Source organism: Oryctolagus cuniculus, chromosome 7 (assembly GCF_051225735.1).
Source record: "Oryctolagus cuniculus isolate XC-2025 breed Fujian yellow rabbit chromosome 7, ASM5122573v1, whole genome shotgun sequence".
In the NCBI taxonomy this organism is placed as follows: Eukaryota; Metazoa; Chordata; class Mammalia; order Lagomorpha; family Leporidae; genus Oryctolagus; species Oryctolagus cuniculus.
This window is the reverse complement of record NC_142873.1, coordinates 36,456,861-36,473,247: the sequence shown is the minus strand read 5'-3', so window position 1 is coordinate 36,473,247 and position 16,387 is coordinate 36,456,861. Positions and strand designations below refer to the sequence as shown.

Genomic DNA, 16,387 nt, shown 5'->3' with positions numbered 1-16,387 from the left:
GTGTTGAGAATACAATAGTAAGTGAAACAAATATGGCACTAATGGGAGAGGCATTATGAACTATGATCATTTCTAGACAGAAAAATTATAAGAATTTTACTGCATGTGACAGTCAAGAGGGGATCAGATAATATTTCACAGGGGAAGAGGTCATTGAATGGACAGTTGAACTAGACAAAGAGAGGTAAGAAATTTCTTGACAGAGGTCCTTAGGCTGATGAAAATGGAGGAAAGAAAGGAAAGAAGAGGGACGTTTGGCCAGGAGAGTAGCCTTGTAAGGTAGGCAGAAGCCAAATCAAAGGCTAGTATTGTGTAATCGCAAACAAAAATTAATAATGGGGGCTGGTGCTGTGGCATAGCAGGTAAAGCTGCTGCCTGCAGTGCTGGCATCCCATATGAGCACCGGTTCTCTTCCAATCCAGCTCCCTGCTGATGTGCCTGGGAAAGCAATGGAAGATGACCCAAGTCCTTGGGCCCCTGCACCCATGCAGGAGATGCAAGGAAGCTCCTGGCTCCTGGCTTTTTGCTGGCTCAGCTCCAGCCATTGCAGCTATTTGGGGAGTAAACCAGAGGGTGGAAGACCTCTCTCTCTCTCTCTTTGCCTCTGCCTCTCTGTAACTCTGCCTTTCAAATAAATAAATAAATCTTAAAAATTAATAGTGACTGCCACAAAAATTCCACATGGATTTAAAAAAATTATTTATTTATCCTTAGGAATTTACTAATACATTAATAAGGTCACCACAAATGCAGGACAATTACTACAACACAGTTCTAATGAATTCACATGTTAACGTGATATTAATGCAAAGAGAACAGATTCTATGTGTTTAGTATATACAAGTCTAAGAATATAATGATACTTTCCTCCCTCCCTCCCCCTTTCTTCCATTCTTCCTTCCCCTTTTCCTATTTCTTTCTTTCTTCTTCTCTTTCCTTGTTAATTTTTGAGATAACATATTTTCAATTTACATTATAGTCAAAAGGTTGATGCTCCACTAACTAAAGACCTCAACAAGTTAAAAGACCATGCATAGTTTAGGGGAATATAGGCAAGGGCTATAAACAATTATCAAAGGAAAACCCACATAGATTTTTTAAGTAATACAAACACTAGGTTCCCATCTGAGTTTTGTTATCTTTCAACTGTGTAACCTAATCTGTTTTAATCTGTTCCTCTTCAGCTACTTTCTTGGTGAAAACAAACTCACTGGGTTAGTTATGAATGTTACATAAGCTCGTCCCTGGCACTGCAGGCTCATCCCTCGAGGCCCACGCACTGTTGGCACGGTGGGGCGATGGTTTTCTTCAACAAGAAGCACCAGAGACAAGTTTCAGTGAACATGTCCACTTCATTGACAAGCAAGCACACCTTTTAAAGGGCAGGCAGAAGGGATGAAACTAATTCAGGGCAACACTAAATCTATAGCATAGAGCCGATATTGGGTCCACTATGCTTCTCCAATCAGCTTGAAGGTCATGTAGCTTTCCAGGTAGACCTGGGCCATACCTGGAAGCAGTTTACCTGATTGGAAGAAGGCGGGGGTTGAGGGAAATATGCCTGGGGCTCCTGCCACCTGCCAGTAATCAGACTAACCTCCTGCTTGGGCAGGGCAGGCAGACACCCTGCCAAGTACAGGATCACCCACATGGCACAAGTTAGATATGTGTGGTATAGGCACAGCACTTCTATGTGTGTTAAAGTCCAGCTGTGTTTTTAGCTGTTGGTTATCCTAATTTTTAAACAGGATAGACAACAACTGGTTTTGCAGATTCACAGCTTGAAACCAAACAATAGCTTCGAGAAGGAAATTAGTCACCATTTTTTGAACATCTAGTAAGTTTTGCTTATTTCAATGAAAACCATTTTTGAACACTGACTTAGCACAAGATATAAAGTATAAGTCTGGCAATATGAGAATGAGTCATTTTGAAGCTAATGATTAAATGAGTAATTGTATCACAATGTTAGGGAGGATCTAATAGCGGTGAATTCAACATGTGTTTTGGTGAAGGGAAGTGAATGAGATATAGCAGACACTCCTTGTTGCAGAAGGTTACGGAAGGGAGGATGGTAAGACTGGCAACCCATTTGGAAGGTGCCATGAGAGAAAGAACAGCAGGCTCTTCTGTAGAAGACTGGGAAGGGTGGCTAGACAAGGCAGTCCTGGGTCTCCGTACTTACTGAGTGGCTGTTCATGAGGAGCTTAGGTCTTTGTGGCCGGACATTCTGGTTCTTGCTTATGAGCTAGTGCTAGACCATGGCCAAGACCAAAGTCTCTGAGGCCTGCCTATGTGTGTCTTTTTCTTGGCATGTTTGCTTGGAGACTCACTGATGGAAGCACAACATTCCTGCTGCCACTGAGTGACTACGTACATGGGGACAAGTATTTCATCCCATGCAATATGCCATGAAACCATGCTCATCACTATGTATCACCCATTCCTGACTCCCACTGTGGGACCATTTTTGTTTTCTGTATTTGATTTGCTTTGGCTCCATCCTCATCAGGCAAAACTATCTAAATATGACTTTTTTTATTTTTTATTTTTTGACAGGCAGATTTAGACAGAGAGAGAGAGAGAGAGAGAGAGAGAGAAAGGTCTTCCTTTCCGTTGGTTCATTCCCCAAATGGCTGCCACGGCCAGCGCTGCACCGATCCGAGCCAGGAGTCAGGTGCTTCCTCCTGGTCTCCCATGTGGATGCAGGGCCCAAGCACTTGGGCCATCCTCCACTGCCCTCCCGGGCCACAGCAGAGAGCTGGACTGGAAGAGGAGCAACCGGGACAGAATCCGGCACCCCAACCGGGACTAGAACCCCAGGGTGCTAGCGCTGCAGGCAGAGGATTAGCCAAGTGAGCCACGGCGCCGGCCCTAAATATGACTTTTTAAAAAGCTGCTTAGGGTGGATCAACATTATATTTCTTAGAAACCAAGACAGAAAGCTCCTGTTTCCTTAAATAGTACTTTTACCATGTCATCCTCTAACTTATTTCATCCTCATTTCTGCCCACCAAAATCTTTCCCATCCTTCAGGAACCTGATCGGATGCTGATTTGTCCACATAACTTTCCCAATCACTCCAACTTCAAGATATTTCTTCTCAATTTTAACCTTCTGTTGCTTACTGTTTCTAACAGTAGGTCTCATACTTGGCTGATTACCAGTTTTACCTAGAGGAAATTTTATTTTTAATAAACTTTGAATTCTAGAACAATTTTGTTTGTAGAATCATCAGAAGAGAATATGTAGAATTCCATATACCACTCCCAGTTACCCCTGTTATTAACATGTTGGTAGAGTACATTTGTCAAAGTGAATGAGCTGATGTAGATACATTATTATTAACTAAAGTTCCTACTTTATTATGACTTCCTCAGTTTTCCCCTAATGTCCTTTTTCTAGTCAAGGATCTCATCCAAGATCTCTCATATTACATTTAGTCATCTCATTGCCTTAGGCTCCCTTAGCTGTGATAGCTTTGCAGACTTTCTTGTTTTTGATGACCTTGACAGTTTTGAGATTTGTTTGTCAGGAATTTTGTAGCATTACCCTTAATAGGGACTTGTCCAATATTTTCCTCATGAGTAGGTTGAGGTAATGAGTTTTTTGGGAGGAGGACCACAGAGGTAAAGTGCCATTCTCATCACATCATATCAAGGGCACCTCCTATCAGTCTGACTTATCAGTGTTGATGTGAATCCTGATTGCCTCGCTTGAGGTTTGTCAGCTTTTTCCACTGAAAAGTTCCTCTTTTTCTTTTACCACTTCTACACTATACTCTGGAAGAAACATACTATGTGCTGCTTACTCTTAAGTTGAAAGGAGCCAATGAACTACAGAGTTACTGGGAATCTTTCGCATGAGTGTTGTGTTTATTCTCTTCCACTTTTTTATTCAATTATTTGTTTACATCAGCATGAACTCATGGACATTTGTTACTGGATTATAATCCAATGCTTCTTTTTTTTAAGATTTTATTTATTTATTTGAGAGGCAGAGTCACAGAGAAAGAGAGAGGGAGAGACAGAGAGAGATCTTCCATCCACTGGTTCATACCCAAAATGGCCACAACCACTAGAGTTAAGCTGAACCAAAGCCAGGAGCTTCTAGCAGGTCTCCCATGCAGGTGCAGGAGCCCAAGCATGTGGGCCATCTTTTACTGCTTTCCCAGGCCATAGCAGGGAACTGGATTACAAGAGGAGCAGCCAGGACATAAACTGGTACCTGTATGGGATGCCAGCACCATAGGCGGAGGCTTAGGCTACTGTGCCACAGTGCCGGTCCCCAATCCAATACTTCTTTATTCATTCTGTTGCTCCCACTGTTCTAACTTTGCCATTGGAAAGACTTTCAGCTTACTCCCACATCATTTTTGTGTCCGTTTGACTTCTCCCCATCATTTTGGTGTCTGTACACTTTCACAGTTTCTGGCATGAAAAGATACTCCAGGCACATTTTGTGTATTTCCTGTTCCAGTCTTAGAATCAGCCAAGTTTTTAAGGGAAATAATTCCTTTTGTTTTAAAATAGTATTAAAATCCAACATCTGGGAAGTAGATTTGCTTGTTGCTACTGGGATATCCTTGTTTCTAGACCCTCTGAGCTGATAAATTAAGGAGACACATGTGTATGTGCTAACCCACATCTATACATATACCTATAAATATTTTCATGTGTGATGACCTGTATCTTTATTAACCTAAACATGAGCTCATACCCATAATATCTCCAAATCTAATCCACCAGCACATAAATCATTCTGGGGAAACTTAAGAAAATACAGAATCCTAGGCATAACTCCAGAGTCAACAAATCAGGATAAATATCAAGCACATATATTGAAAGACAAAATATTAAAATTAATGGATGTTTTTGTGGTTCAACATTAGGATCAATATCAAAATTATAAAAAATCAATTGACATCATAAACATAAATTTTATTTTGCCACTATTTACCATTTGGGTATTTATTTTAGTAAAACTTCGTCAACTAACATTTTGCTAATTTTTTTTCTTTCTTATTCTTTTTTTTTTTTTTTTGACAGGCAGAGTTAGACAGTGAGAGAGAGAGAGGCAGAGAGAAAGGTCTTCCTTTTTACGTTGGTTCATCCCCCAAGTGGCCACTATGGCCGGTGTGTTACAGCCGGCGCACTGCGCTGATCTGAAGGCAGGAGCCAGGTGCTTTTCCTGGTCTCCCACGCTGGTGCAGGGCCCAAGCACTTGGGCCATCCTCCACTGCACTCCCTGGCCACAGCAGAGAGCTGGACTGGAAGAGGAGCAACCGGGACAGAATCCAGTGCCCTGACCGGGACTAGAACCCCGTGTGCTGGCGCCGCAGGCAGAGGATTAGCCTAGTGAGCCACGGCGCCAGCCCATTTTGCTAATTTTAATCCCATTAGTAGAAGATCTAATTGAGTTCAAGAGTTCTTAAATTATGTGATTGTTGGATGTACCGTTCAACTTCTGATGTCTATGATTTGGAATGTGAATCCTAAACGCTTGTGAAGACCTGAGAGTAACTGTGAAAATCATGTTCATTTCTGTTAGTGGTATCTGCCTCACTCATTTCTTCTTCTTCTCTTCCTGATTTCTTAGATTGCTGGTTGGCTGCAGGCTCCAGTTCCAACACCGTCCTCTGAGATGAGGCTGGTTCCCAGAATGCCCTTGAGGCTGCTCCTGCTGCTGCCCCTCTTGAGTTCTGCACAAGCTCAGGTTAACCCAGGTAACACGGTTGTTGCGCATTTATATGCTAGAAGACCAACGGAACGTTCAAGCCCATCCATGTTCATCGTGGGAAAAGCCCTGCCAGAGCGATCCCTAAGCAAATTTTTGTTTCCTTCCATGATGAAAATGGCCTAACCAAGAACAGAAGCGAACATATTTTCTCTTTGTATACAACATGTTAATTAATGGGAAAGCTTTTCTGATACAGAGTAGGCTGGAGCTGGAGGGTGACTTTTAAGAATGGGAAGTGAAAGAAACAGCCATTTTCTTCATCCTATTCAGGGAAAAAGAGAAGAGGATTTCTAGATTCTCAGAAATCTTCTGCAGGTTGGCTTCTCAGTTTCTTTCTGGTTTGCTCAGGTCTGGATTTTAGTTGGGCGTCCTATTGTGCTTTTGGGACCCTGGTCCTGTGGGCTCTCGTGTAGGCTCTTTTTCCTGCAGGGTGTGATCATGCTTAAAATAGATGTGTGAGAGGAATATTTTAAGCCAATTTGTTTGCATTCTCATTATTGTGCATTATATTTATTTTAAATTTCAAATTAAAATATACAATTATATTCTGTCTATTACACAATGCTTCCGCCTAACAACCTATTCATAGTTCGTGCCTTAAAATGGCTATTTATGTTCCCTCATGAGCTTGGAGGTTTAGGCTGCGTTTGGTCAGACTGTTCTCTGGTATGTTGTGGTTCATTAACCTATCTGTGAATAGACTGTTGGGTCATCTAGGATGGCCTTGGCTCTGATGACTGGGGCAACTTGGCTGTGTTGTTTCATCCTTCATCAAGCTAGTCTGGGTACGTTTGCATGGAAAATGCACAGGAGCAAGAGCAGAAGCAGGAACATGTAAGCATTTTTAATGCTTTTTTTTTTGACAGGCAGAGTGGACAGTGAGAGAGATAGAGAGAAAGGTCTTCCTTTGCCGCGGCGCAGCGCGCTGATCTGATGGCAGGAGCCAGGTGCTTCTCCTGGTCTCCCATGGGGTGCAGGGCCCAAGCACTTGGGCCATCCTCCACTGCACTCCGTGGCCACAGCAGAGAGCTGGCCTAGAAGAAGGGCAACCGGGACAGAATCCAGCGCCCCGACCGGGACTAGAACCCGGGGTGCCGGCGCCGCAAGGCAGAGGATTAGCCTAGTGAGCCGCGGCGCTGGCTAAGCTGTTTTTATAAGATCTCATTGGCTAGCGTAAGTCATGGTGGGAGAACACAAAATATACATGAGAAACTTCTGGATTCAGGGTGGGTGAAGCACTGGAATCATTTTATTTTTCATTCTTTCATAAGCATAGAAAAGTATACATAGCTGAAGTGTTTAACGTGATGACTTTTTCAGTCTGAACACGTCCATCTGACAATACCCGGGTAAGAAACAGAACTTACCCAGCACTTCTGAAGCTCTATGCCTCTATTTAATCATGCTTTCCACTGCAGAAGTTGGTCTTTATCATGTTTTCTAGCAACAGAGATTGATTTTGCTGTTTTTGTACTTTCTGTAAATGAAATAATGTGATGCATACTCTTCATGTTTGATTTCTTTCACTCAATTTTTTTTGTAATATTCACCCTATTGTTGCATGTGGTTGTTGACTGTTTATTCTAAGTGTAGTATAATACTTTTTTGAATATTTTACTTAGGGAGTCTACTATGAGTGAGGATTTGGATAATTTTCAATTTGGACCCTTTATGAATAAAGCTACTGTAGTTGTTCTTGCATAGAGTTTTAGCAGATATATTTACTCAATTCTCTTGGTTATAGACCTGGAAGTGGAATTTCTGGGTTCTGTATAATGTCAAGGAGGTTTTCAAGGCGATTTTTAAACATTTACCATGCTACAGCAGTGTGTGAGGGTTTAGTTGCTTCATGCTGTATATACATTTTTGAGGGTACTTTCATTTTGTTCTCTTCATAACATAAGGGTACATTTGTGAAAATGATAGCTTTCCTTCTCAGGTGTAAAAAAAGGAAAGAATTTAATCTTGTCTTTCTTAACAAAATGGATGCAATTGGACACCATTACGCTTAGTGAAATAAGCCAGTCCCAAAAAGACAAACATTATATATTTTCCCTGATTTGTGGTAACTAATATACAGAATACCAAAAAAGCAATGTATATGAGCAAAATTGAGATTTTGAGATCTGAGTATTGTTTATAGCCTTTGTCTATACTCTTGAGGGACAATAATTTTTCTACTTGCTGAATTCTTTATTTAGTGGAGGGTTAAGCTTGTGATTATAAAGTAAATTGAAAGTATGTCCTTGTACAAGTTAAAAGAAAAATACAAAAGAAAGGAGGAGGGAGAGTGGAAATTGGGAAGGAGGAAAGGGAGGATTGGGTGGGAAAATCACTGTGCTCTTAAATATGTGAAATTTATTGTTTTTTATAAAACTTTTTTAAAAAAAGAAAAAAATTACTTTTCCTGGGCTTTTATTTTTACTCACAATGGGAAATATGATTGAAATTCCTTAAGATCAAGGAATTATTAATTGAATAAATCAGTGCTTTGTTACTTTCCCAGAATAACTTTAGTTGGGGCATCTCAGATTGGAACTTGGACACCATTTCTTTCTTTATTTTTTTCCTGCTCTGTATTCCTCTCATCCAGTTGTTGAGGATTGTTTGCCTCCTACTACATCCTCCTTGTTCTGTGGTCCAAGGACACACATGCCAGTACATAGAATGGTAGGATGTTTTGGTGCCTGGCACACTCCTGGAGACTGGTGTCCTTGAGGACATGTGAATGACTGCACCAAGAGAGTGAGCCTGTTTAGAGTCCACACTAACTTGGAGCAGGAAATGGACTGTTTGAACACAGCAAATAGTCACCTTTAATTTTTTTCTTTCCTGATTGTGGTTTCAGGTATTTCTGTTGGCTCTTTTCTGCCAAGGAAAAAGACACAGAGGTCTTAATTTACAGAGATCTTTATAGGCACATGGAGAAAATTCTAAGATTAATCCTCCTCGCTGTCATTTCTTCCTAGTTTAGCAAGTTAAGTCAGAGAATTAAGGAGTTGAGAAATTTTTATTTATCACCAGTGTTGACTCTAGTCATAAAGTATGTGGCTCATGGAATCTTATGGCTACCATACCACCAAACATAGAGCAGGTGTATAATAAATGCACGTTGATTTAAGAGCGGCTCTTCAGGAGTCCTTACTGAACCTACCCAAAGACTACAAACAAACAGTGTAATATATATGAGCAAAATTGACATTTTAAGATGGACATTTTATAGCTTTTGTCTATACTCCTGAGGAACAGTGGTTTTTATACTTATTACTGTTGAATTCTTTATTTACTGAGGGTTAAGATTGGGATTATAAAGTAAATTCAAAGTGTGTCACCGCAAAAATTAAAAGATAAGAAAGGAGGGAGGAGGGAGGGCAGGGGCAAGAGAAGGAGGAAAGGTAGGGTAGGAATTATCATTATGTTCTTAAAACTGTGTATATGGGCTGGCACCGCGGCTCACTAGGCTAATCCTCCGCCTGCCGTGCCAGTACCCTGGGTTCTAGTCCCGGCTGGGGCGCCGGTTCTGTCCTGGTTGCTCCTCTTCCAGTCCAGCTCTCTGCTGTGTCCCGGGAAGGCAGTGGAGGATGGCCCAGGTGCTTGGGCCCTGCACCCGCATGGGAGACCAGGAGGAAGCACCTGGCTCCTGGCTTCGGATCCGCACAGCGTCGGCTGTAGTGGCCATTTTGGGGGTGAACCAATGGAAGGAAGACCTTTCTCTCTCTCTGTCAAAAAAAAAAAAAAAAAAAAAAAAAAACACAAACAAACAAAAGACCAACTGTGTATATGGAAGACATGATATTTGTTCCTCTTATAATAATAAAAATGTTTTAAAAAGACTGAAAAGAAACAAAAGCACTGAAAGTAACGGAAGGTACAGAAAGTTGAGTATAGGTTTCACCTGTTAGATTTTCCTCATGGATGGGTCACATGGTATAAGGGAAGGAACTTAAGCCAGGAGACCTGGGTTATAAGCCAATCTGGCATTTAGTCCATTGCTAAACTATGAAAATGTATTTCAATGATTATTGAATATAAATTATCTGACGGCAAATAGTAAAAGGACTAAGTATTAAATTCAAATTCAAATTCATTATTCTAATCTCATTGTTGAAGATTTCAGAATGAGTGAGCCTTCAGTGTTAGCATAACTTACTTGATGATACAGATAGTGAATCTCTAAGAGTTCAGTCTAGGGGCCAGTGTTGTGGCATAGTGGGTAAAACCTCATACTATAATGCCGGCATCCCGTATGGGCACCAGTTTGTGTCCTGGCTGCTCTACTTCTGATCCACCTTCCTGCTATTAGCCTGGAAAAAGCAGTGTAAGATGGCCCAAGTGTCTGGGCCCCTGCCATGCACGTGGGAGACCTGGAAGAAGCTCCTGGCTCCTGACTTCCACCTGGCTCATCCTTGGCTGTTGCAGCCATCTGGGGAGTGAACCAATGGATGGAAGATCTCTCCCTCTCTCTCCCTCTCTTTCTTTCTCCCTCTCTCATAACTGACTTTCAAATAAATAAATAAATCTTTTCAGAAAGGAGTTCAATCTATAAAAACCTGCAGATCTCAAGAGAAGCTGAATAATCTTGTTGATGCTTACAGAAATTCTTTACTATTTGAGACTTTTTTTATTTTTTAATTTTTTAAACTTTTATTTAATGAATATAAATTTCCAAAGTACAGCTTATGGGTTACAATGGCTCCCCCCTCCATAACTTCCCTCCCACCTGCAACCCTCCTCTTTCCCGCTCCCTCTCCCATTCCATTCACATCAAGATTCATTTTCAATTCTCTTTATATACAGAAGATCAGTTTAGTATATATTAAGTAAAGATTTCAACAGTTTGCTCCCACATAGAAACACAAAGTGAATAATACTGTTTGAGTAACAGTTATAGCATTACATCACAATGTATAGCACATTAAGGACAGAGATCCTACATGAGGAGTAAGTGCACAGTGACTCCTGTTGTTGACTTAACAAATTGACACTCTTGTTTATGGCATCAGTAATCACCCTAGGCTCTTGTCATGAGCTGCCAAGGCTATGGAAGCCTTTTGAGTTCACCGACTCTGATCTTCTTTAGACAAGGTCATAGTCAAAGTGGAAGTTCTCTCCTCCTTTCAGAGAAAGGTACCTCCTTCTTTGATGACCCGTTCTTTCCACTGGGATCTCACTCGTGGAGATCTTTCATTTAGGTTTTTTTTTTTTTGACAGAGTGAGACCCTATGTTTTCATACGTATGATCTTATGACAGTTACGGAGTAGTGGTAGGATGATTTAGCTTGCTGGCCAGGGCACAAGGGCAGTTGCACTGTTTGTTTACTGTTCTAAAGCATCTACGAAAGCCAAAAGTGAGGCAGGTGGTTGGTGCTCGTGGAATTTCCAGTACTGGTAGTGTTGGAGGTGGCATTGTTAGAAGGGACTGCAATGAAGGCTGTGCAGCTCTGTGAGGCTAATGCTGGCATGTAAGTATGTCTACTCAGTTCTGAAGCATGGGCAGGTGCCTAGCTACCTTCCAGCTGCAGCCGTGAACCTGAACCTAATGCTTGGCCATCCAGTGGGGGATGTTATTGGAAGATTTAAAGAAGTTTCTTATGTCAAAATCATGGCTTAGGAACATTTAGCAAGTGACATCCATATCAAACAATCATGCCAACAATTTCTAAAAATAAATTCTAGAAATCAATAGATGAAGTGGCTATTAGACTATTCTGATACATAGTTTGAAGTCCACTTAGAAAAAATATCTAATTTACTTATTTTGAATAACAATTCTAGTTATATTCTGGCTTGGTGATAAGTTAATTGTGACACTCCGAAAGTTATGTTTCTTTGTATTTCCTTAGTGTTTTCACCTGTATGAAAATGAGGAGGGATTAGGTAATTTAAGAGACACTTTCTATCACAAAATTGGCTATAATTTTATGGTGTGAGAACTTTCCTCACTAGAAGATGTGTTAGATTTTAAGCTAGCAAGCAAGTCCTCTAAACTGGCATGGATGGCTGTTCTTTGTTTAAAAAAATATTTTTCTACAACCCTCTATCACTTCCCAGGATCAGAGATCTGAAGCCTAAACTTCAGCAACTTGACTTTGGGTCTGGGCATATAGGAAATAGCTGATAAGTATTTCAAAAATTTAAATACTAAAATGCCTCCAAGCGACAGGCTGGGAACAAAAACCCTGCCCAAGCCCCGCATGCAGAAGCTTCATGATACTAGAATTCAGGGCATCCTTTGCTCTAGGAGTGGGCCCAACACAAGGCATTTCAGAGAGAAGAAAGAGCAGATGTGTGGCTGGAGAGATGGAGAGGGACCTGCGGGGCTTCCTGATGGATGGTGATGAGTGAGAGACCCAGGGGGGTTGCTTTACCATCTCCTTGTAAGGTCCTTGAGTCAACTTTCCCTTCATTCCCAACTTGGGCTGGGCGTACTGCACTTGTTGGGGGAGCTGAGAGTACACCCATAGCAGCTGGGTACAAGAACACAGGGGGCCAGAACAACTGTTCGACCAGGCACCACTATTTCAAATGGACATTGGAGGAGGCCTACCGCCTTGTGCTTTTCCAGGTGGGAGGATAAAAGCAGATACCCTGATTATCCTGATGATCGAGACCAGGTTCACTCCTCCACGCCACCTGGTCCCGGGAGCCATGTGAGACATGGCCTTTCTCTAAAAATCATGCATCTGTTCAGCCTCAGCCTCATTCATACTCTCCTTTATGCAACCCCTCATTTCTGGAGGTGAGAGGTGATTGATGTTAGAAAGACCCAAGGCTGCGGAATAAAGAGTAATGGGATCCAACAGAGCTCACACCTGGAAAGTTAATACATGTTAAAGGAGGAAAGCTGGAGCTAGGTGTTCAGGACAACGCCTCCCAAGGAAACAAGCTCGGGGTGTGCTCTGGTTCCCTTCCTCCATCCCCACCCCCTGGTCTTCCACCAAGGCTGACTGATGTATGCGAAGTCACCTAAACACATTGCCAAACTGGAAACTCATTTTTGTTTCTCTGAATTTTGTGTCCTCAGAGATGTGCTGAGAGGGTTTCGGCGGCCCCATCTGTTAGTGAGAATGTGGTGTTTGTTTCAGGTTTCTGAAACCAGGACTGAGGTACTCATGCTGTGTGTGTGTGGGGGGGAGGGTTGGGGGGAGGGAGAGATGGCCTCAGCAGGGCCATGGGGGGAGATGAAAAGGCTGGGAAGGGACCTCCCTGGTTGAATTTCTCTTAAGTAAACAGTCCTAGATGCTGCCCAGATTGGCTCTCTTGCTTGTGTGTGTGTTTGTCGAGTCCAGCCTGAGGGTGGCCACTGGTATCCTTCCTGCCAGTTAAAGGATCTTTCTCTGGGGACAACAGAAACTCCACAACCCCTTGAGGCATCGTGGTTGTGCCAAATCCGGAAAGAGAGAGAATGCAAAACTCCCAGAGAAGCACCAGCTAATATTCAGTGAACACCTCGTGTACTTCTGGTACCAGCTGGAGTGCTGTCCATGTATTTGCTCTTCACAGCAATCCAGGGAATAATGTGATATCACTGTTCCAGTTTTACAGAGGAGAAATTGAGGCCCACGAATGGTAGTAGTTCACTTGAGGTTAGACACGAAGCAAAGCGGGAGAGTGAGGGTTTGATCTAGCTCCAGCGAGATGCCCATGATTTCTGCGTTCTGCTGCCCTCTGTGCAGTGGTCGCTTGAGAACAATAAGGTCGGGGAACCTCAGCATCACAGACCAGCCATGTGTAGGCTTCAGAGGCCTGGGAATGGCATGAAGTTGTGGCCCAGGTGTTGTTTTTTTTTTTTTAATTTTGAAAGGCAGAGTGACAAGGGCAGAAAGGGAGACAGAGAGGGAGAGAGATATTCCAGATGCAGGTTCACTCCCCAGAAAGCCAAAAGAGCCAGGTCTGGGCCATGCTGAAGTCAAGAACCAGGAACTTCACCCAGGTCTCTCATGTGGGCAGCATCACCCGTTGCCTTCTCAGGCACATTAGCAGGGAGCTGGATTGGAAGCAGAGCAGCCGGGACAGAAACTGGCGCACCGACAGGGGATATCGGCATTGTAAGTGGCGGTTTAACCTGCGGCACCATGGAGCCAGACCTGTGTCCCAGACTTAATGTGTGGGGGAAAAAGTGCATTGTGCACATAAGCCCTCTAACTGTTACTGGATATTCAAAGAACCCATTCCAGAAAAGGTTCAGAATGATTGATTTAACCTAGTTTCTAGAAATGAGGAAACTGAGGTTCTGGGAGATCCAATATGGGAAGAAACATTTTTGGAAAGACTATAGCCAGAGCTAACTTTGCTCTAACCTCTGCCACCTACTAACCGAGTGAGCCTGGACAAACTATCAGTTTCTGTGAACTTTAGTCTTTTTGTCTTACTGACAAAAACAAAACAAAACAAAACAAAACAACAGAACAAGCAAACATAAAAAACCCTTACAGTCTTTAACCTTAACCTTAGTGGCTCTTTTTTTTTTCTTTCAAGATTTATTTATTTATCTGAGACTTAGAGTTGCAAACAGAGAGAGAGGTTGTCTGTCTGCTGGTTCACTCCCTAAATGGCCACAACAGCTGGAGCTGAGCTGATAAGAAACCAGGAGCCAGGAGCTTCTTCCGGGTCTCCCACATGGGTGCAGGGGTCCAAGCACTTGGGCCATCTTCTACGGCTTTCCCAGGCCATCAGCAAGGAGCTGGATAGGAACTGGAGCAACTGAGACTTGAGCTGGTGCCCGTTTGGGATGCCAGCACCGCAGGCGGAGCCTTAGCTCACTATGCCACAGTGCCAGCCCCTCTTTTTGGCTCTTATAAAGATTGAAAGAATATGGGTAAGATGCCTAGCTGTTGTATCCAGGGCGAAAGGAATGGCACAACATGGAATAAAGAAAGAAGCAGACTCAGAGGAAGGACTTCAGTGTGGGGAAGCCAGGCGGCTCTCTGTCAAAGATCAAAGGCAATGGCGAGCCCTGATGTTTGGTTGTTCCCAGTTGTTATTATCAGCAGTGACGAAACTGATTCATCATTATACATTGTGCAGCTCTACAAAAGCAGGGTCTTGTAACAAGGAAATTGAAACACAGAAAAACAAGGAATAAGTTTTGGTGTTTACAAGAAAGTATAGGAAACCACAAGTTACACTTGATTACTTGCAAACTAGTAACTACGATAGTAATCACAGAATTGGGAAATCATAAAGAAAACACGTTCTTGCCCGCTAGACACTAACCAGGATAGAATGTTCCAGTTGTTTCCTGGAACCCACAGTATTTCCTCATCTGCCTTGGCATCATGCAAGCGACCTTTGCCAGTCACACAACCTGACTGGTCACCTTTGCAACTTGGCCCCACCTGCTTTCAGCAGGAGAAGCACCTGGCTCCTGGCTTCAGATCGGCGCAGCGTTGGCTGTAGTGGCCATTTTGGGGGTGAACCAATGGAAGGAAGACCTTTCTCTCTGTCTCTCTCTCTCTCTCACTGTCCACTCTGCCTGTCAAAAAACAAACAAACAAACAAACAAAAACCAAAAAACAAAAAACAAGCACTGCTAAGTTAAGAAACGATTCTTCCTGATATGGAAGGAGTCCTGGTTGGGGTAGGGTTTTGATAAGTTAAATCCAACTTTGGGAAAGGTATAATTTTTTTTTTTTGACAGGCAGAGTGGACAGTGAGAGAGAGAGAGAGAGACAGAGAGAAAGGTCTTCCTTTTGCTGTTGGTTCACCCTCCAATGGCCGCTGCGGCTGGTGCGCTGCGGCCAGCGCACCGCGCTGATCCAATGGCAGGAGCCAGGTACTTCTCCTGGTCTCCCATGGGGTGCAGGGCCCAAGCACTTGGGCCATCCTCCACTGCCTTCCTGGGCCACAGCAGAGAGCTGGCCTGGAAGAGGGGCAACCGGGACAGAATCCGGTGCCCCGACCGGGACTGGAACCCGGTGTGCCAGCACCGCTAGGCGGAGGATTAGCCTGTTGAGCTGCGGTGCCGGCTGGGAAAAGTATAATTTTAATTTGTCTGTTTTTTGTAAGTTAGACCAACATTTAAGACTTTGTAGTAGCTTTCCTATAGAGGAACTTGGTCAATGATGATACTCATACAAGAATTTTAAAAAGATAGCAAGATGTATCTTTAATTATTGGTATGCTTCTGGATTAAATAATCTAATTTCTCTTATGAGGATGGATCATTTCTTAAAACACTAGTGAATGTACATAGAAGCTACCCTTCATTGTCAAACCTTGTGTCTTGAATATGGATTACTGCACCCAAAATATTGGATCTAGATTCCTTGCATGAAATGCCAAGAGTAAGAAATTTATTCAGACTTGGGAAAGTTGAAGCATATTATCTTTTTTTTTTTTTTTTTTTTTTTTTTTTTTTTTTTACAGGCAGAGTAGACAGTGAGAGAGAGACAGAGACAGAGAGAAAGGTCTTCCTTTGCCGTTGGTTCACCCTCAATGGCTGCTGTGACCGGTGCGCTGCAGCCGGCACACCGCGCTGATCCGATGGCAGGAGCCAGGCACTTCTCCTGGTCTCCCATGGGGTGCAGGGCCCAAGCACTTGGGCCATCCTCCACTGCACTCCCTGGCCACAGCAGAGGGCTGGCCTGGAAGAGGGGCAACCGGGACAGAATCCGGCGCCCCGACCAGGACTAGAACTTGTGTGCCG

The 16,387-nt window shown here is 43.0% G+C and overlaps 1 protein-coding gene across 9 annotated transcripts in view; it reads left to right on the top strand.

Moving 5' to 3' along the window:
- The window catches only part of DDR2 (discoidin domain receptor tyrosine kinase 2), a 176,995-nt gene that overhangs the window by 104,162 nt on the left and 56,446 nt on the right, over positions 1–16,387 (top strand). For all 9 annotated transcript variants that reach the window (XM_017345723.3, XM_017345728.4, XM_070077432.2 and 6 more), the window contains one exon: positions 5,599–5,725. In XM_017345723.3, the coding sequence (XP_017201212.1) occupies positions 5,599–5,725 (127 nt within the window). The remainder of the gene's footprint in view (positions 1–5,598; positions 5,726–16,387) is intronic.